Source organism: Bufo bufo, chromosome 1 (assembly GCF_905171765.1).
Source record: "Bufo bufo chromosome 1, aBufBuf1.1, whole genome shotgun sequence".
Taxonomy (NCBI): Eukaryota; Metazoa; Chordata; class Amphibia; order Anura; family Bufonidae; genus Bufo; species Bufo bufo.
Genome location: NC_053389.1, coordinates 533,578,651 through 533,600,629, shown reverse-complemented (window position 1 = coordinate 533,600,629; position 21,979 = coordinate 533,578,651). Strand labels below are relative to the sequence as shown.

General features: G+C 44.6%; 1 protein-coding gene across 2 annotated transcripts in view; it reads right to left on the bottom strand.

Annotated features, from left to right (window-relative positions):
- Positions 1 to 489: 489 nt before the first annotated feature.
- Positions 490 to 21,979, bottom strand: part of MLC1 (modulator of VRAC current 1) — a 47,513-nt gene continuing 26,023 nt past the window's right edge. The window contains exons 6-11 of one of the 2 annotated variants that reach the window (XM_040415737.1): positions 19,780 to 19,851; positions 9,645 to 9,761; positions 6,635 to 6,691; positions 4,773 to 4,895; positions 4,389 to 4,556; positions 490 to 594 (exon numbers count right to left, since the gene is read on the bottom strand). In XM_040415737.1, coding sequence (XP_040271671.1) covers positions 520 to 594; positions 4,389 to 4,556; positions 4,773 to 4,895; positions 6,635 to 6,691; positions 9,645 to 9,761; positions 19,780 to 19,851 — 612 coding nt within the window. In that variant the 3' untranslated portion in view covers positions 490 to 519. The remainder of the gene's footprint in view (positions 595 to 4,388; positions 4,557 to 4,772; positions 4,896 to 6,634; positions 6,692 to 9,644; positions 9,762 to 19,779; positions 19,852 to 21,979) is intronic. The other variant, XM_040415738.1, reaches the window with a different exon arrangement.

Here is a 21,979-nt window from a genome sequence, read left to right as displayed (position 1 = left end):
TTTTCTAATTTTTCCAAATTTTTGGTAAATTAGGTATTTTTTTTATGCAAAAAAAATAATTTTTTTGACTTCATTTTACCAGTGTCATGAAGTACAATATGTGACGAAAAAACAATCTCAGAATGGCCTGGATAAGTCAAAGCGTTTTAAAGTTATTAGCACTTAAAGTGACACTGGTCAGATTTCCAAAAAATGGCCTGGTCCTTAAGGTGAAAATGAGCCCGGTCCTTAAGGGGTTAATATTACTTATTTAAAAATTCCATGGCGCTGTACATCAAAAGGGGTTACACATACATAATATAAAAAATACAAATAGAATAAACATGAAACTATGGTATGGTATGGAGACTGGTACAGATGGGAGAGAACCCTGCCCGTGAGAGCTTACATTCTTCAGCAGAGCTAGCTCATTGAAAGACTAGGCTTCATTGTACAAAAATACTCATCACCTAGACATCAAGTCAGTAAAGTACAACCTGGCCATAGGATAACGCCTCAGAATCAGGGGCACAGACAAGGCTACTGGCTCATTTGTACCATAACAGTTTTCCATGCCTTTTCTTTGTCAAAGTCTCTCAGGGAATTGCTGGAAACCTGTAAAAAGAAAAAGTATCTCATTTAACAACTCCAATATTTGTTGCAATAACCAAAGAAATAAAATATACCTGTGTCATGAAATACAGGAATATAAAAATGACCTACTTTACAGTACCATGAATTGGGTAGACCGTAGTGACCCATCTACCACACAATAATTTCTCACATTGCAGCTCATTCGTTCAAATAATCCCTCAGCATGTCAATTTGTGCTTCACATTTCTGCCGCAGATTTCACCCATTGCAATGCATTAGGTGCAATCCACAGCAAAACCCAAGAATGTACGCAACTAAATTTGCACCTTTTGGTGCAAATTTTGCTGCTGCAGAGTTCTATTGAAAACGAATGTAAAAAGATGCGGAATCCACCCCAAAACTGCGTGTTTTCTTCCCTGTGTTTTATGAAGTTTTACATTAAAAGTATTTTTTGCACATATTTTGATGTCTTTTACAGGCCTCCCATTAATTTCAATGGCAATCTCCATGTACGACCTGCATCAAGAATGAACATATTGCTTTTTTATGGGCGACTCAGATTTTAATTTCATATGCGGAAAAAATGCTCTGTTTTGACTACATGTGGGTTTACCACTGAAAACAATTGGAGGTGGATTGAGAATGGATTCCACACAAATTATGGTGAAGAAAACACAGCAAAATCCACAAGGGAAACTCACTGTGAGAACATGGCCTAATACAAAAATCTGCCTCCAAAATAAACTTGGAAAACAATTTGGTTTTTGAGGAAGATTCAGACACTTAATTTAAACTGTGTGAACATAATAGGGGTCCCTACACATAAAAATTCTGTCCTGTATTGTTTTTTTGTTTTTTTTTGTTAATAGTTATTTTGGTCCTTGTGCTTTCTGTCCCATATTTTTTCAAAACAGTGCTTTCACACTAGCGTTTTCTTCATAGTGGTTTTCCGCAGAGAAGTTGATGTGAAAACCCTTGAAAAAATGGCGGGATCTATTGCACACCACCTAATTAGCATAAATACCAGGAGAAAAAAAAAAATTGTGTCCTGCGTTTCATATTTCCTCTAGACCTTCTGCTAAAATCTGGAGATGGCAGGTTTTTTTTTAGCAAAAATGCACACCAAAAAATGCAGGAGCAAAAAACACCACAAAAAATTCAAAAGTGCAGAAAAATGCCAGCAAAAACCTATATGTGAAAGTACTCTAAAGCTGGAATTACACATGCAGGTTCTGATGCAATTTATTTTAGCCAAATTTGGTATAGCACTGAGTTATTCAACATTCAAATAAAACATAACTGTTTAGCGCCACCTGTTGTTTGTTCTTTTTCTAATGTCTCTGACCTGCTCACTGAGATGGTCAGTTCCGTCCTTCAAATGCCACCAGTTCACAACTTCTGAGAAAATGCACATCCACTAAGCTGCATGCTTGAAATAAATCTAGCAAAGCATTTGGAACAATGAATGGAGAGATCTCTGGATCCATGTGAGGGACAGGGCTGGTTCCAAGTTTATTAGGAAGAGACTGTCATATACTATATGATATTGGATTTTCATTTTTCACACAAATCATTGGATAACCCCTTATTGGAGAATTTGGTCAGAGATAAGGTATAATAGAAAGATTTTAAACCGTTCTGTGTTTTTGACCAGCACCTGGTTTTAGCTCACAATCACTGATCAAACACTGACCATACACTGGCATGTGAAAGAGGCCTGAGAAAAATCTCATGCGTAGGCCTCATGCACACGACTGTAGTTATGATCCGCATCCGAGTCGCAGTTTTTGCGGCTCGGATGCGGACCCATTCACTTTAATGGGGCCGCAAAAGAAACAGACAGCACTCCGTGTGCTGTCCGCATCCGTTGCTCCCTTCCGAGGCCCCGCAAAAAAAAAAATAGCATGTCCTATTCTTGCCCGTTTTGCGGACAAGAATAGGCATGTCTACAATGGGCCGCCCGTTCCGCAAATTGCGGAAGGCACACGGGCGGCTTCCGTTTTTGGCGGATCCGCGGTTTGCGGACCGCAAAAAACCTCACGGTCGTGTGCATGAGGCCTTACCAGCAGTGTGAAATAAAAACTGTAGTCATCTATTACTATGTATGACAGTATAGACAATTAATTATATGTACAGCAATCAGCCATAGCTTTAAAAGAGGTGAAGTGAATAACATTGATTATGCCATGTCAATGGCAACTGTTAAGTTGTGGGACATATTACGCAGCAAGTGTACAGGCAGTTCTTGAAGTTAATGTGTTGGTAGTAGATAGAAATGGGCAAGAGTAAGGATCTAAGAGACTATGACAAGAGCCAGACAGTGATGGCATCTCCAAAACAGCATGTCTTGTGGTTACAACCTACGAAAAGCGCCCCAAAGAAGGACAACCAGACCCCCTACCTGCAGATTGCCGCAGACAAAGTTCATCCATGCATGTAAATAGTATCCCCTGATGGCAGCAGAATAATGCATTCTGTTACACTGAAAATAATGTTCATTTGAGGAATATAGAGTTCAAGATGTTTACCTGGCTCCAAATTCCCCATATCTAAATACGATACAATATCTGTAAGATGTGCTGAAAAAACAAATCTGATCCATGGAGACCACACCTTGCAACTTAGACTACTTTGACACTAGCGTTTTTACTGGATCTGGCAGGGTTCAGCAAAAACGCTCCGGTTCTTATTATCTGTAACATTGCCAAGACGGATCAGTCATGAACTTCATTAAAAGTCAATGGAGGACGGATCCATTTTCTATTGTGTCAGAGAAAATACATCCGTCCCCATTGACTTGCATTGGGGGGCATGTCGGATGTGTCTTGCTCCGCATCCCAGGACAGAAAGCAAAATACAACATGTTGCTGTCTGGTATGGGAACGCATCTATACGGAATTAAATGCATTTTGGAGCATTCCGTTCTGTTGAGTTCAGTTTTTTCCCCATTGACAATGAAAGGGTTCAAAACTGAAGCGTTTTTTTTCCGGTATTGAGCCCCTATGACGAAACTCAATACCGGAAAACTAAAACACTAGTGTGAAAGTACCATTACAGGACTTAAAGGATCTGCTGCTCTTTTGGTGCCACTTTCAGAGGTCTTGTGGAGTCCATGCCTTGATGGGTCAGAGCTGTTTTGGCAACACGATGGGGGCCTATACAGTATTAGGCAGGTAACTTTAATGCTATGGCTGATGGCTGTATTATTATTCAAGAAACAAAACTTTACATGTCACATGCATATTTTCTTTCCATGCAGAAGGCCATATGTGCACACGCACACATATTGGAGGAGATTTATCAAAACGAGTGTAAAGGAAAATAGGCCTAGTTGCCCATAGCAACTAGTCAGATTCCACCTTTCATTTTTCAGAGCTGTGAACTCCGATTGGTTGCTATGGGCAACTAAGCCAGTTTTCCTTTACACTTGTTTTGATAAATCTCCCCCACTGTTTTCACTGAAACATTTAGGGCTGTTTCACACGAGCGGATGCCGTGCGTGGCATCCGCTCCGTGAAAGAGTGCCAAGACCCGATGCAGACTGCAGAGGCACTGAGCATTAACATGACTGATAATGCTCCGTGCCTCTCTGTGACCTCTTTACTACGAAATCACAGTTGTCACTGTGATTTCATAGTAAAGAGATCACAGAGAGGCACGGAGCATTATCAGTCATGTTAATGCTCCGTGCCTCTGCAGTCTGCATCGGGTCTTGGCACTCTTTCACGGAGCGGATGCCACGCACGGCATCCGCTCGTGTGAAACAGCCTTTAAATGGTACGAGGTATGTGTCCTTCATTTCACCAAAAACTTACTTCATTACTCCTGTAATCAGACTTATCTAAATTTGACACATTCCACAATGAATCCCGTAATCTTGTTTGAGATTTGTAATGTACACATTGGATGATGGTGACATTTGTGAGCACAGCTTGTATCAGCAGGATCAGCATCAGGAGTAGGAGCAAGACCTCATGAAAATGCTAAAAGAGATAAAGTCCACTAGTCACTGGTCTCAAGAAGACACATAGCCATTGAATATGATTTATATAATAACTTGTAAAGAAAAATCACAAACTAGTTCACATCATGTAACATATATTTATAGATTATATTTTATAGAATATATATATATATGTATATATATATATATATATATATATATATAGATAGATAGATAGATAATATAGTACACTTACCTCGACAGCAAGTGGGTAGGTTTTAAGAAAATCAATAGTCCTCCCAACATTAACAGATAGATAGGCGGATGTAGTAAATAATACCGGCGATGTAACACTGCTAATAGCAATCAGAACTTCCACCTATGAGAATCAACAGAAAAGTCAACTTATTTAATGCACACAGATGGCTGATTTTTGGGAGGGAGGGTCTCAGGCATTTTGAAAATCAACATGACCAAGCCCTTTTTCGAGCAGGACAGAAGCCACTGATAAAGATATCTGAAAGTTTATGGAGGATTTGGGAGAAATGGCTGTAGGGCAAACATGACAGTTTGACACACTGTGGGGGTGGTCATGCCAGCTCATGGAATAAGCATGACTTCCCTTGGGAGAATGACTGATGTTATTCAAGATGCTTCCCTGTTTCATATCTCCCACGTTCAACATTCACCCATCAGAGGTTTATGGCATATCAACAGGATTTGTCATAAATGTTTCAGTGGAAAACCCCTTGAGAAAGGAAAATACAGCTGGCTGACAGGTGTGAGCCAGCAGGAAACAGTATGCCGTAAATGGCCACCAACATCATAGAGTGATGAAGCTGCTTACTGTGCTGGTCATAGTGAGATCACTATATCTGGATGATTAATGACCCTAGATAAGACACAAAAAGAAGGGTGTGGATGGCAGGCACATAGCTAAGTAAAGGGACAGTTATCTGCTGAAGGTTGACGAATTCTCTCTCTGCAGCAGGAGACCAATCTTTTACAGTCAAGTCAACAGACAGAGGAGGGTTCTCACTTACTCTAAGGGGCATCTCCAGAAAGTAATGAAAACAGTTCTTTATATGAACCTTATAAATGAGCAAATAAGGCTAGGAAGGTAGGAATGCAGCCCAGCAATTCTGCAGCCCAGCACCCAGGGGCGGATTGGCCATAGACCTTACAGGAAAATTTCCAGGTGGGCCAATGCTCAAGGGGCCGCCCAAGTTCTCCTCTCTGTCTGTGACCAGGTACATAATGAGCTCTCAGCGGTAATTAAAGCTGTGAGAATCAGGTACTGGCCAGTGACTGCACGTGCCCTCCTGAATTTAACTACTGTAGTCCACACCTCAACCTGTAACCCCCTGCTCGATATCTTAATCAGAGACAACTGAAGGAAGAGGACAAAAAATGGCATCTATTGAAGGACACCACAAAGGGGCAGATTTTGGGGCAATATATTGTGCTGCACTGTGATATATGGTTTTGATGGGACGGTATTTTGCCCTATGGTATTGCTCACCCCATCTACAGGTGAAACTCGAAAAAGTAGAATATCGTGCAAAAGTCCATTTATTTCAGTAATGCAAATTAAAAAGAATTGCATTAATGCAGCTTAAAATTAGAATTTTGTGAAAAGGTTCAATATTCCAGGCTCAAAGTGTCACACCCAAATTATAACAAATAAAATGTTATTTTCACTTTTTAAGTTGGATTACTGAAATAAATGAACTTTGCACGATATTCTAATTTTTCGAGTTTCACCTGTACTTCTGGTGCCCCTCCTATCAGTTTGGACCCGCTTACAACATGGAGCCACTTTTAGTTTTTTTTCCAGGGCTACTTTAAGTTCCAAGTCCATCACTGCCAGCACCGTACTACAGGAAAACTTTTCATACGCATCCTGCTTCCATCTTCTGCAGTGAGGAAAGAGAGCATGCTCTGTGTCAGCACTTTTCTCTCCTCATTCTAGCAATCCCAGGGGTATCCGCAATCAGACCCCCACCAACTTTTGATATGCCACTATAACATATTAAACATTTTTCCAAAGCACAAGACCAGTTTAAGTGGGCTTTATTTGTCGGGATATCAAACTTTAGTCTTCTGTTGTATTCTTACCAAACAATTGCTTGGATACTCTGCTGCAACATGACTGGCGATAGCACTAGGAAAACACTGAAAGAGAACACATTATTAGGTTGTACACAAAGTGAACGTTAGTGCCAAAAAAGTTTGTCTTAAAGAGGACCTTTCACTAGTTTAAAAACTAACTATATCAGTGGGCAGAGCGGCGCCCAGGGGTCCCCCTGCACTTACTAGTATGTCTGGGCGCCGCTCCATTCGCCCGGTATAGGCTCCAGTGTGTGCAGCTCACTCTGTTGTACGGGGCAGAGTTTTTGTATTAGGGTTGTCCCTTGCTGCAGCGCTGGCCAATCGTAGCGCACAGCTTATAGCCTGGGAGTCCCACTTCGAATTACTTTGAATTGGGGTGTTAAAGCAAATCTTTTATGCATTTTTGCAATGCTAAACAGGTGCCAGCTCAGGCTCAGCTCCTTAAGTACAGTACACTGGAGGCAGTGCTTCACTGTGGAGTGGTCTCTGCACTGAGCTGCTTCACATCTCCTCTCTCATGCTCTGAATTGTGGATGCAGCATCCATCCAAGGGACCACTACAACTGTCACTCAGAGCAGAAGGGAGGGGCTGTGAAGCAGACAACACTTCACAGTGAAGCTTCACATCCAAGGCAGAATAAAACTTCATATTCACACTATTATGGTATTGCTGAACTGGGCTACTTGTGTTGCTCTGCCTTCAGTCAATTTGGACCCACCTACAACACTCCTTGCCCTGCTGTTGACCCTCCCAGGCCACCATGTAGAAATGGTACAGGGACACAGGCATCTCAGAACGCAGGCTGGAAAAGACTCGTGGCTTTCACTGGAGACAGTGATTTGGAACAGTATTTTATTTTTTCTTCTTTCCGTAGCCACTTAGCGACCATACTACTGGGGTCCATATAGGGATGATTACTAGGGGACGTCCAGACAGCATGCTGAAGGCAGGGCTGGCTAATTGCTGTGGCCTGCACTCACCTCGTGCTCCATATCTTAAAGGGGTTCTCTGGGAATTAAGAAAATACTTACATATTACTTTATTATAAATATATTCCCAAATACCTTTGATTAGTTATAATGGCTCGTTTTGTCTTGGGAGCAATCATCAGGTAAAATAAAATGGCTGCAGTCCTATTAGTGCACACAAACCTTGTCCTAATCATACCGGAGGACAAGTTACTTCACAACACTGAGCTTAAGAGCTTTAGAACTTTATCTGAATCTCTGTAGGAATGGAGTTAATGAGTAGACATGAAGTACGGACAGGACGGACTGTGGTAATGGAGACTGCATACAATAGCTGCTGCTCATTAGCCACATCCCCACCCTCCTCTATGTATTTCATGTCTCCTCATTAGCTCCAGCCCTACATAGATTCAGCTACAGATCGTATCATCTGTATTCAGGATCTTAATCCCTGACAAGTAGGAGAGGAGAATGAGGCAGCTCTTTGGCTCAGTGTTGTGAAGTAACTTGTGCTGCTGTGTGATTAGGACAGGTATTGTGTGTGGTAATAGGACAGTGGCCATTTTATTTCCCCTGATAATTGCTCCCCAGACAAAATGAGCCATTAGAACTAATATGGGAATATATTTATAATAAAGTAATGTTAAAGTATTTTCTTTTCTTAATTCCTGGAGAACCTATTTAATTAGAGAGAACTAGAGGAGGAGACAGAACGTTGCAGCTATTGATGGCCACCACAGCTTCTGTAGCAGTATATTCTGCTGCACTGTGGTATTTGGTTCTGCTGGGACAGTATTTGCAGCTATTGATGGCCACAGGACAGCTTCTGCTACAGTATATTCTGCTGCACTGTGGTAGTTGGTTCTGCTGGGACAGTATTTACAGCTATTGATGGCCACAGGATAGCTTCTGCTGCAGTATATTATGCTGCACTGTGGTAGTTGGTTCTGCTGGGACAGTATTTGCAGCTATTGATGGCCACAGGACAGCTTCTGCAGCAGTATATTCTGCTGCAATGTGGTATTTGGTTCTGCTGGGACAGTATATGCAGCTATTGATGGCCACAGGACAGCTTCTGCAGCAGTATATTCTGCTGCACTGTGGTATCTGGTTCTGCTGGGACAGTATTTGCAGCTATTGATGGCCACAGGATAGCTTCTGCTACAGTATATTCTGCTGCACTGTGGTAGTTGGTTCTGCTGGGACAGTATTTACAGCTATTGATGGCCACAGGATAGCTTCTGCTGCAGTATATTATGCTGCACTGTGGTAGTTGGTTCTGCTGGGACAGTATATGCAGCTATTGATGGCCACAGGACAGCTTCTGCTGCAGTATATTCTGCTGCACTGTGGTATTTGGTTCTGCTGGGACAGTATTTTGTGCCGGAGTTGGACTATAGTATTGCTGACCCGCCTCCTAATGTTGGGCCCATCTAATTGTGTTGGCCCTGCCTACTTGTGTTGCCCTGCCTTTTGTAAAATTCGATCCGCCTACAACATGGATGAACTTTTAGTTTTTTTCCAGTGCCACTTTAAGTTCCCAGACCACCCCTGAACTTAACCCTTCTGAAGTCTCATATGTGCAAGCAGATCTCTGGAAGCTTGCAATTCGATGACGTAAAGTGAACGACAAATACCACAAGGCAGCCCTTGGGCAAGGTCCATATTTTCCAGGGTCCTCAACCTTAGATCTTTAGAGGCTCAAAATCGCATATGATCATGTTTAAATGAGGGTAGGACAACTGGACAGACATATTGGTGAAAGGTGAAAGTACATGGAAGCACAAATGTGCCATTGTCCTACCTACCATCGATTTAGCAGCATAGAGACCAAGGGGATGAGGACCTTTAAGGGGGTATCATCCTCCCACACCAAGAATAGGAAGATAGGAAGAACTATATATGTACATGTTTTATGGTCCACTATTCCCAGTAAACACCTAAGTGGTCTAGAGGATGTAGGATTAAAGACATTTTACTATAGAAGTGTGTATATAAAAGAAAGGATGACTATATAATAAAACAAGAGCAGTAATAACATACTCACAGCTGCTAGTACCCAAAAAATTGAAATATATAAGTAAGGACTATACATTAAGGCATCAATGTGTAATGCAATAACCCCTCCAAACACAGCAGAAATCCCAACAACCATTTCAACGATCTGGAAAACATAAAAGAATAGGTAAAATCTGAACAGTAGTCAGACACCACTTATTCTGTTCATAAAATGGGAAAGATATACAAAACAACTTCAATTCAACATACAGGTGAAACTCGAAAAATTAGAATATCATGCAAAGTTCATTTATTTCAGTAATGCAACTTAAAAGGTGAAACTAACATATGAGATAGACTCATTACATGCAAAGTGAGATATTTGAAGCCTTTATTTGTTATAATTTGGATGATTATGGCTTACAGCAGGGGTGGCCAACCTTACAGACACAAAGAGCCCAAAAAAATAATAATGTGTGACTATCAGGAGCCACAAGCTATACATTTACACACGAGTCACCGTATTTTTCGCCCTACAAGACGCACCTAGGTTTTAACAAAGAAAGATAAGAGAAAAAAGATTTTTCATCTGATCTGAGGTCTGATAAATATATTATTTTCTTATTATTTATTAGCAGAGAAAAAAAATAAAAAGATATATTTTTCATCAGACCTCAGATCAGGCTCTTAATCAGATCCCCAATCCTCATCTGACCTAAAATAAGATCCCCAAACCTCATCAGACCTCCAAATCAGACCCCCAAAATAAGAACCCCAATGCTCGGATCAGACAACACAAATCAGACTCCCAGCGTCAGACCCTCAGTGTTCAGATCTCCCCCCATGCTCATATCTCCCCCTTCTCAGATCTGACCCCCCCCATGCTCAAACCTGACCAACCCATGCTCAAACAAGACCCTCATGCTCAGATCTGCCCCCCATGCTCAGATCCCCCCATGCTCAGATCTGACCCCCATGCTCAGATCAGACCCCCATGCTCAGAACAGACCCCCATTGCTCAGAACAGACCCCCATTGCTCAGAACAGACCCCCATTGCTCAGATCAGACCCCCATGCTCAGAACAGACCCCCATTGCTCAGATCAGACCCGCATTGCCCAGATCAGGACACCCCCCCATGCTCAGATCAGAACCTCCCATGCTTAGATCAGACCCCCATGCTCAGTTCTATAATTTAAAAAAATCTCTTCCCTCTCCTGATCAGGCACTGGGCTCCTGCTCGGGCACCTGCTACTCTGCAGGTCTAAAACGCTCTCCACTGTGACCTGATGAGCACAATGTCAGGTCATAGTGCGTGTCTCCACGTACTATGTTCTCACACTGTGTGCATCAGGACGTAGTGGAGAGTGAGCTGGAGCTGCAAAGTAGCAACAGTGCCCAATCAGGAAAAGAGATCTGAGCATGGGGTGGAGAGTGAGCCGGCCTGACTGCTTCCCGGCTCCAGAGCTAGAGCCGCACTTGAAGAAGCAAACAGCTCAAGAGCCACAGGTTGGCCACCCCTGGCTTATAGCTTATGAAACCCCAAAGTCACAATTTTGAGGTACCCTTTGCTCAGGGGATATGGATTAATTACCTGACACTTTGAGCCTAGAATATTGAACCTTTTCACAAAATTCGAATTTTAAGCTGCATTAATGCAATTCATTTTAATTTGCATTACTGAAATAAATGGACTTTTGCACGATATTCAAATTTTTCGAGTTTCACCTGTATAAATATGTGAACAACATTGTGCATGTTTTATATACATATGTTCCAATTAAAATATATAATTAGAGATAAGCGAATCAAAGCTGATGAAGTGGAATTCGTTACGAATTTCAGGAAAAATTTGATTTGCACTGAATGCGAATTTCCTCATGCTTCGTAGTAACGAATCGCATTTTTCCTAAAATGGCAGCTGCACGTGTGAGGACATGGAGAAAGGAAGTCTGGGAAGGCGGATCACCCATACTGACATACATGCAGCCAATCAGCAGCCAGCCAGCCCTGTGATGTCACAGCCGTATAAATACGGCAGCCATCTTAGATTCTGCCATTCACCAGCGTACTTAGTGCAGGGAGAGACGTGTCTGCCAGCGCTAGGGACACTGATAGAAAAATCGTCATTGTGGTAAAAAAAAAACGATTTGTGCAGGGAAAGATTATTCAAGGTGTAGGGAATGGATAGGGAGGAATCATTCCACAGCATTTCTGTTGAACAGGGTTCAGTCGGGGAGGTAACAGCCTGGGTAATAGAAACAGTCAGATTACACCGTGCTGCACTGGGGATCCAAATTGCCATTATACAGCTCTGTAATTCCAGAAAACTGTTCATATTAGGGTGCAAATGCTGTTTGATACAGGCATTAACAGGGTGCATTACAAGGAAATATTTCTACATTTTATTTGCCCTTGTGCGGTGCAGTTATATGTTCTAAAGCACTTTTTGGCTTTTTTTTGTGGGAAAAAAGGGGCTTATTAGCCATTGTGTGGTGAAGTGTGAAAATAACAGCCCTTTTTGTCGTGTATTAGTGGCAAAAGTAAAATATATTTTCTGCTCAGTGGTGCACTTATCTGTTTCAAAGTCTTTTTTGCGTGTATTAGGCCTCATGCACACGACAGTATTTTTTCACGGTCCGCAAAACGGGGTTCCGTTGGTCCGTGATCCGTGACCGTTTTTTCGTCCGTGTGTCTTCCTTGATTTTTGGAGGATCCACGGACATGAAAAAAAAGTCGTTTTGGTGTCCGCCTGGCCGTGCAGAGCCAAACGGATCCGTCCTGACTTACAATGCAAGTCAATGGGGACAGATCCGTTTGACGTTGACACAATATGGTGCAATTGCAAACGGATCCGTCCCCCATTGACTTTCAATGTAAAGTCAGGAGTTAATATACCATAGGATCAGAGTTTTCTCCAATCCGATGGTATATTTTAACTTGAAGCGTCCCCATCACCATGGGAACGCCTCTATGTTAGAATATACCATTGGATTTGAGTTAGATCGTGAAACTCATATCCGACAGTATATTCTAACACAGAGGCGTTCCCATAGTGATGGGGACGCTTCAGGTTAGAATATACTACGAACTGTGTACATGACTGCCCCCTGCTGCCTGGCAGCACCCGATCTCTTACAGGGGGCTGTGATCAGCACAATTAACCCCTCAGGTGCCGCACCTGAAGGGGTTAATTGTGCGTATCATAGCCCCCTGTAAGAGATCAGGGGCTGCCAGGCAGCAGGGGGCAGACCCCCCTCCCCAGTTTGAATATCATTGGTGGCCAGTGTGCGCCCCCCCCTCCCCCCTCTATTGTATTATCATTGGTGGCCAGTGTGCGTCCTGGTTGCCATGGTTACCGATCGGAGCCCCAGCGATTAAACTGGGACTCCGATCGGAACTCTCCGCTGCCACCAATGATGGGGGGGGAGGCCGCACACTGGCCACCAATGATATTAAAACAATAGAGGGGGGGCCGGGGGGGGCGCAATAGAGGGAGGGAGGGGGGGCCGCACTGGCCACCAATGATATTAATACAATAGAGGGAGGGGGGGCTGCACTGGCCACCAATGAAATTAAAACTGGGGAGGGAGGGGGGTCTGCCCCCTGCTGCCTGGCAGCCCCCGATCTCTTACAGGGGGCTATGATACGCACAATTAACCCCTTCAGGTGCAGCACCTGAGGTGTTAATTGTGCGGATCACAGCCCCCTTTAAGAGATCGGGTGCTGCCCGGCAGCAGGGGGCAGTCATGTACACAGTTCGTAGTATATTCTAACTAGAAGCGTCCCCATCACTATGGGAACGCCTCTGTGTTAGAATATACTGTCGGATTTCAGTTTTCACGAAGTGAAAACTCAGCTCTGAAAAAGCTTTTATGCAGACGGATCTTCGGATCCGTCTGTATGAAAGTAGCCTACGGACACGGATCACGGACACGGATGCCAATCTTGTGTGCATCCGTGTTTTTTCACGGACCCATTGACTTGAATGGGTCCGTGAACCGTTTCATATTTTTGGACAGGATACACGGATCACGGCCGCGGATGACAAACGGTGCATTTTCCGAGTTTTCAACGGACCCATTGAAAGTCAATGGGTCCGCAGAAAATCACAGAAAACGGAACAACGGCCACAGGTGCACACAACGGTCATGTGCATGAGGCCTTAGTGGAAAAAGCAAAAATATCTTTGCCGCTCAGAGGTGCAGTGAGATATTTTACAGCCCACTTTGCCGTGTATTAGTGGCGAAAATCAAATATATTTGCCGTCCAGCGTTGCACTTATCTTTTGAAAAGCCTTTTGTGTAAATATAGAAAAAAATGATGGCCTAATTGCCGTTCAGCGGTGCGGTGAGATATTTTACAGCCCAGTTTGCTGTGTATTACTGGTGAAATACAAACATTCGCTGTTCATAGTTGTACTTATCTGTAGAAAAGCCTTTTGTGTAAAAATAGAAAAAAACTTGGGCCTAATTGCCTTTCAGCAGTGCAGTGAGATATTTTACAGCCCACTTTGCTGTGTATTACTGGCGAAATCCAAATATATTTGCCGTTCATAGTTGTACTTATCTGTTAAAATTATCTCACAGTCACTATCAAAGTAATTTCCGTCTCTCTCACTAAAAGTATGTTCACTGCCTATTTGGACGGTTAAAATTTTAACTGTCCTAATAGGCAGTGAACATACTTATCTGTTGAAAAGCCTTTTGTGTAAAAATAAAAAAAAACTTGAGCCTTGCTGTTCAGCGGTGCAGTGAGATATTTTACAGCCCAGTTTGACGTGTATTACTGGCGAAATAACAAATATATTTGCCATTTAAGGTTGAAAAGCCTTTCTTGTAAAAATTTTAAACAATTAGGGCTTAATTGCCGTTCAGTGGCGCAGTGATATATTCTAAAGCCCTGTTTGCTGTGTATTAGTGGCGAAATAAAAAATATTTGATCTAACATTTGGTTATTTGATCTAACAGTATGTCAGGCAGAGACGTGCCAGGCCCTGCACAGGGGAGTGGCAGATGCCTAAATGTTTCTGGCGCAGGCATAGGTCGCAGCAGAGCAAAGGGCCGTGGCAGCTGGGTCACTTCCAGTGGCCTGAGACCCAGTGTCAGCTAGCGGTCGTGTCGTGACCAGCAACCCAGCGATTCTTACTTACATCAGACACACCAAGGCAAGAGTCAGTGGGTTCGTCAGACACAACCCTTAGTTGGCATGGCCCGGGAGCAGGCCCTGTGCCCTCACCTGTCTTCAACCTGCCTCTGTACTTTTCTGTTCCCTCACCGCGAGAAGTATTATACGCTTTAGGGCTCTGCTCCACTTTTCAGCGAGGATGAGCTACTAGAGGCCAGTCAGCAGCTACTGCCCAGCCAAGATGTGGAGGAGACACCTGCCGCTTCCTCTGCTAGGCGGGCAAGTAGTGATGAGGAGAGTGGCGTGGGAGCTGGTGTTGAGAGCGGTCAGGCTCCTGATCCAGAGATGGTTGAGGAAGACATCAGTGACGTGCAGACACTACTCGATGATGATGATGTAGCTGATTGCACTTGGGAGCCAGGTGACGAAGGGGCATCATCATCATCAGGAGAAGAGGGTGGCCGCTTGCCCGAGACCCAGCATTGGAGCCAGCAAGTCGCTAGCGTGGCCGGGAGTCAGCAGGGTGGAAGCAGTGGGAGGTCGGGAGCCAAACGCGCCCTCGGTAGAACACCCGCTTCGCGGGAGCCTACCTCCACGAAAAGTAGCGGTGCAGGGGCTCAAGGAGGCAGTGGTGGTAGCAGTCAGTCAGTGCGTAGTGTTGGGGGTAAAATCACCTACTCGGCGGTGTGGCAGTTTATTTTTAAGCCGCCAGAGGTGAACGTGGCCGTATGAAGAATCTGTGGGCAGAGGGTGAAGCGTGGCCAGGGTGCTAATGTTGGCACTACGGCTCTGCGTCAACATATGCAGCGTCGCCATAAAGTGGCCTGGGACAACCGTGGCTCTGATGTGGTGGTCCAGCCTGCCGCAGGAACCACTGCATCACCCACTGGCACGCACCCGGTTTGTGGTAGTCAAGGCTCCACTACCTCAGCTGAAGGGAGCTGTCTGTCCTTCCCATCATCTGCCGGTCCTGATGCTCCAGCTCCTCATACTCCTTGTCACGCAGTGAAGCGATTGCCAAGAGACATCAGTATGCACGGCAGCGCCGACGTGTGGAGCTGTAACTACGGTCAGGGACAATACATGTCCTTTAAGGCACACTGGGTGAATGTGGTTCCTGCACAGCCACACCAGCAACTTGGCCAGGTGACGCCGCTTCCGCCTCCATGTTGCCATGCCATTGGTCCAGCGACAATGTCCGCCTCTGCCTTCTCATCCTCCTCCCTCTCCTCAGCCTCCACTGCAGGGACAATGCACAGTGCCCCCCAGCGTTCCTACCTGTGCAGGGCACAGCGGTGTCACGTTGTTCTGCACCTCGTTTGCCTGGGCGAACTGAGTCACACAGGAGAGGAACTGCTCCATGTCCTATAGCAAGAAATTGAATCCTGGCTTTCTCCGCGACAACTAAAAATCGGAACCATGGTGACCGACAACGGGAAGAACATTGTGTCGGCTCTGCGTCAAGGAGGGAAGAGCCATGCAGCCTGCATGGCACACGTGTTCAATCTGGTTGTCAAGCGGTTCCTGAAGTTTTCCACCCATCTGCAAGACATCCTAAAAATGGCCAGGAAACTTTGCATGCACTTCAGCCACTCGTACACCGCAATGCACACCATCCTTGAGCTGCAGCGGCAGAATGGCATCCCCCAACATAGGCTGATATGCGACGTTTCCACCGTTGGAATTCCATCCTCCATATGTTGAACCGACTGTACGAACAGAGAAAGGCCATCAATGATTTCCTGATGATCCAAGCGGACAGGAGTATTCCCCTGTGTAACGTCGATGTAGGCCAGTGGCAGCTTATGCGTGACACCTGCTGTTTGCTCAGGCCCTTTGAGGAGGCCACGTTATTTGTCAGTCGCCAGGACTACGGGATGAACAATGTCATTCCACTGCTTCATGTCCTGGAACAGATGCTAGTAAATATGGCTGGTCAGTGTACTGGAGACATGGCGCCTAGATCTCATGGCCACATGAGCCCTGTGGGGGCTGAACTGGAGGAGGAGGACATTGGAGCACAAGCAATGTCTAGCAAAATGGGTGGTTTTGCTACACAGGTGACAGGAGAGGAGGAGCAGGAGCAGCCAGAGGAGCTACAGGGCAATGAGGAAGATGAAGCAGAGGACCCAGACACAACGTGGCAGTATGCAGTGGAGATGGAGGCAGGGAGTCTCTCCGAGTCACTTGCGCAAATGGCCCACTGCATGCTTACTTGCTTGGGTAGTGACAGCCGAATTGTCACCATTCGGCAGAGGGATGACTTCTGGATCTCCACCTTGTTGGACCCTCACTATTGGTCCAAAATGGGGCCCTTTTTACACCTGCTGAGAAGGAGAAAAAACTGAACTACTATAGAGACATCCTATATAGTCAGTTGGCCGATGCCTATGTGCGCCATCGCCCATCCTCTCGCAGGTCTGACCGGGGGCCCTCTGCGCTCACGTTCCACTGCCATGACTGCTGGGGAGGGGTGGCAAGAGCAGTACCAACTCTATCAGCAGCCTAAGTCTACAGTCGCTGATGAGCAGCTTTCTTCACCCGCATACTTGGAGTGCACCTTGAAGATCCGCTGGACTACTAGGCAGCCAAACTGGATTTGTGGCCGCAACTGTCCGAGTTTGCCCTGGAAAAGCTGTCCTGCCCGACCAGTGGCATCAGAGCGGGTGTTTAGTGCGGCGGGGGCCATAGTTACCCCAAGAAGAACTCGCCTGTCCAAATGTGGAGAGACTGACCTTTGTCAAGATCAATCAGGCGTGGATCAGCGAGGATTTCCACCCACCAATTCCTAAAGGATCAGACTAGATGATCCATGGTGCCACAGCAACACTTTGAAAAAAAGAGACTGGTTTCTTCTGGCTACCTGCCTCAGCTACTATTCTGATGCTGCCACCCGCCTGATGCCACACATCTGATGCCAAGTGCTCCTTTTTTCACCCACCATCTTCAGCGGGTACTGGTATTGCCATCCACCTTCACACTTTGTCACCTTGCCACTCTGTGGTCTCAAGATGCTGCTCCTACCTCCATTCTGTGTCACCTTGCCACTCTGTGGCCTCCTGATGCTGCCGCCACCTCCAGACTCTGTGATTGGGCCACTCTGTGGTCTCCCCATGCTGCTTTCACCTCACCACTATGTCATCTTGCCACTCTGTGGCCTCCTGATGCTGCCGCCACCTCCAAACTATGTCACCTTGCCACTCTGTGGCCTCCTCATGCTGCTCCTACCTCCACTCTACGTCACCTTGCCACTCTGTGGCCTCCTGATGCTGCCGCCACCTACACACTGTCACCTAGCCACTCTGTGGCCTCCTGAGGTTGCCACCACCTACAGACTCTGTCATTGGGCTACTCTGTGGTCTCCTCGTGCTGCTGCCACCTCGACACTATCTCACCTTGCCACTCTGTGGTCTCCTGATGCTGCCACCACCTCCACACTATGTCACCTTGCCACTCTGTGGTCTCCTGATGCTGTCACCACCTCCACAATATGTCACCTTGCCACTCTCTGGCCTCCTGATGCTGCTGCCACCTCCACACTCTGCGGTCTCCTGATGCTGCTGCCACCTCCACTCTCTGTCATTGGACCACTCTGTGGTCTCCTCATGCTGCTTTCACTTCAGCACAATAGCATAGGGCCACTCTGTGGACTTCTCATGCTGTTCCCACACTCCCTACTTCATGACTGGGCCACTATTGAGCCTTTTTGGCTTGGATGACATCAACATTTATTTGACCCTTCTTCTGATCTGTCAGAAGGAAGGTAAAATGAGATGCACAACGGATCCTGTCTGTGTAGCAGCTGTAAGGCCTGTATAGCCCCATCAGAATTGGCTTGTGATTTGGTAGCCAAAAGCAGGAGTGGGTACAAAACACAGAAGACTTGCAAATATTCAGTTCACGTGTCATCTCTGTTTTGGATCCACTCCTGCTTTTTTTGGCATTAGCAATACTGAAGGATTACTGACCAAATGCTGACCGAGTGAAGGCAGATGCTCCACAGACAGGGTCCGTTTTTTGTGGGTTATTGTTTTGACGGATCAGAGGAAGGGCAAAATAATCAGTGACGTCCACACACACTTACTGCTGACACCCTCTCCCCTCTGTCAGGGGGCTCTACTTGTAGAAGCGTTTAATAGAACAGGTTCTGTAGACATCTATGTGGAATAAGCTGACGACGGTGTAAAAGGAGTGCGCTTCTTCTTGGCGCTAACATCGACCTGTAAGGCTGAGTTCATACTTGAGTTATTTGGTCAGCTTTGGCCCAGTGACTGCCCAAATAAGTGAAGTGTGCAGTGATTCTAACTGCGACGCCTGTCATCTACATGTCATACTGACTGACAGTATTATTTCACTACCAAAGCAGACTCCCTATGCGTGTTAGTGCAAGGCACAGTGTTGTACACCACTATAAAGGCTCTGTGCAGCCAGGAAAAAGCCGTTTAACATAATTCGCCACAAATTTATTCGGATCGAACCTAATTTTTCCCAAAAAATTCGGCGAACCGGCGATTCAAATTTTTACAAAATTCCCTCATCTCTATATATAATGTAGCAAAGTAGACCATTTTAATTAAAAGGTGTTTTCCAAGTGTTTGTTTACTTCTCAGTGGGAGCCCGACACCCAGGATCCCCACCAGTCAGCTGTTTGAGAGGGTAGAGGTGCTCGCAGTAGAGCCACGGCCTTCTCCAGATTTTCCTAGGCAGTGTCACATCACGTTCATCGGTCACATGGCCTAGATGCGGCTTAGCCCCATTAGAATGAATGGGGCCAGGCTGCGATACCAAGCACAGCTGCTATACAATGTACAGCTATACAATGGTAAGCAGAGAGAAGGCCACGGCGCTACCACAAGCACCCGTGCCTTCTCAAACAGCTAATCAGACCCCCAACGATCAGATACTGATGACCTATCCTGAGGATCACTAAAAACACTTGAAAACCCCTTTATTACAATATTTAAACTGTAGGCTTTTTTATAATAAAATCAAGAACAAAAAATCTATATTTTCTACCAATGAATATCATACAAAACATTCATAACAAATCTGTCTTACAGAGTAGGACTTAATTGTTCGAATAGGAAACTGGACATTGCGTAGACTGCTTGAACTTCCGCAGGCAGTACCCTAGGGAATATAAGGTATTTTGACATCACTATAAGTAGAAAACATAACATAATGTCCAAATGTTATTAGAGGGGCCAGTCAGGACTTTAAAATTAATGAACAATAACATTTACAGAGCTGTGGGTGTGATTTCCAGATCACACCAAGATAGCCACTCTGACACTACCCGTGGTAACTTGAAAGCATCAGACGGGAAGATTACACGCCTTTCGGGTAGCTGCCCCCTTGATAAACCAGTGACAGATTTACAAACTAGGCAATAAAATTATTGGAGCTTGGCTCTCGGGAACAGGGAAGGGTAGGGCTAGAAAAAAAAATCCAAAACTCAGCAGAACAGGGGAAATTTGGGCAAGTACTTGATTCACATTTATTAACATGGTGACAGGTCCTTTTTGCCTCATTGCATTCTGTCAGCCATAACTTTTTTTTAAAATCTACATATGTTGCACTTTGTCTTATTCTTTCCAATGAGTCATACTACTGTATGGTAGCATTTAATTTCTAGTTAAGCATGGTGAAATGCACAAAAAAAAGCAAAAAAACTGTAAATCCATCTTTTTTTATTTATTATTTATATACAGGCCAAGTCATGTGCCAGGATGTACCCTATAATATCTATATGTTTCTTGTATTTTTGCATTGTGGTGTGATCATTTAATTTGTCATCTGCCATGAGTATGTGCCTATTAGAGGATTGCAGATTTAAGTCCTACAGTGGGAGTTAAAAAAATACAACATATACAGTATATTATCTGCTACTCCTACTCCTTGAAAAAAAAAAATCCTTTCAAATCCACTTAATGAAAAAATAGTAAATCCCAAAAAACATAGTCAGACTTGTTATTTATCCCCTGTTAATACCACTGAAAATCAACCTTAAAGGGGTTATCTGACTCTTTGTAATTGATGACCTATCCTCTGGATAGGTCATCAGCATCTGATTGGTGGGGTCTGACGCCCAGCAACCTAGATAATCAGCTGTTTGAGAAAGCCCCGATGCTCCTGTGAGTGCTTTGGCCTTCTCGCTGCTTAATCCCTTAGTGACCACCCATATGTGTTTTTACGCTCGGTCACTAAGGGGCCCTAGACTGGGCCACCGCTTTTTTACGGCGGCCCAGTCTAAGCGCTGCACAGGTCCCCCATGCAGCGGGGACCTGGCTCTCACATGAGAGCCGCGGCCCTGCTGTAACAGCCCGGACCGGCAGGAGTGCCGATTCGGGCTGTTTAACACTTTACATGCCGCGGGCAATGGCACCCGCCACATGTAAAGTCCCTCTGTCTCTCATTGGCACACTGCAAATACATGTGTGTGAAGGCTGCCTGGGGTCTGATGTAGGCCCCAGACCAGCCTTCAGTAATTTCCAGCAGACTATGCCTCTCTGGCGCAGCCTGCTGGTCAATGTCAGAATAGCATTGTCATTAAAATGCAATGCACTATAGGGATAGTGCATTGCATTTTAAAAGCAATCAAAAAGTCCCCCTTGTGGGACTGTTAAGTTGTAAAAAAATAAAATAATTTTTACTCACTAAAAAAAATCCCATTAAAAAAATGTACGCTTTTTTCCATTGAAAATAAGAAAAAAAATTGCAAATAAAAAATCTTCCCCATATGTTTGGTATTGCCGCGTCCGTAAAGACCCGAACTACATAAATATCATGTAAATTATCCCCTACGGTGAACACCGTAAAAAAAGACAGAATTGCTAATTTATTCTTAGTTGCCACCGAAAAAACATAATAATAAGCGATCAAAAAGCGCCATTTACTCCAAAATGATGCCGATGAAAAATACAAGTCGTCCCGCAAAAAATAAAGCCCTCACACAACTCCATTGAAAGAAAAATAAAAAAGTTATCGTCTTGGGAAGCGGCAATGCAAAAACATAAAAAATAAAAAAAAGGGGTTTTCTTGCAAAAAAAGTAGTAAAATGTAAAAAAAACTATATGTATTTGGTATCACTGTAATCCTACTGACCCAGAGAATAAAGATATTATTATGTTATTTATACTGAAAAATGAACGCCGTAAAATTTATAACGTAAAAATGTAGTTGCAGTATTGCTGTTTTTCCCATCTCCCTCCCAGAAAGAGTTAATAAAAGTTAATCAGAAAGTTGTGTACCCCAAAAT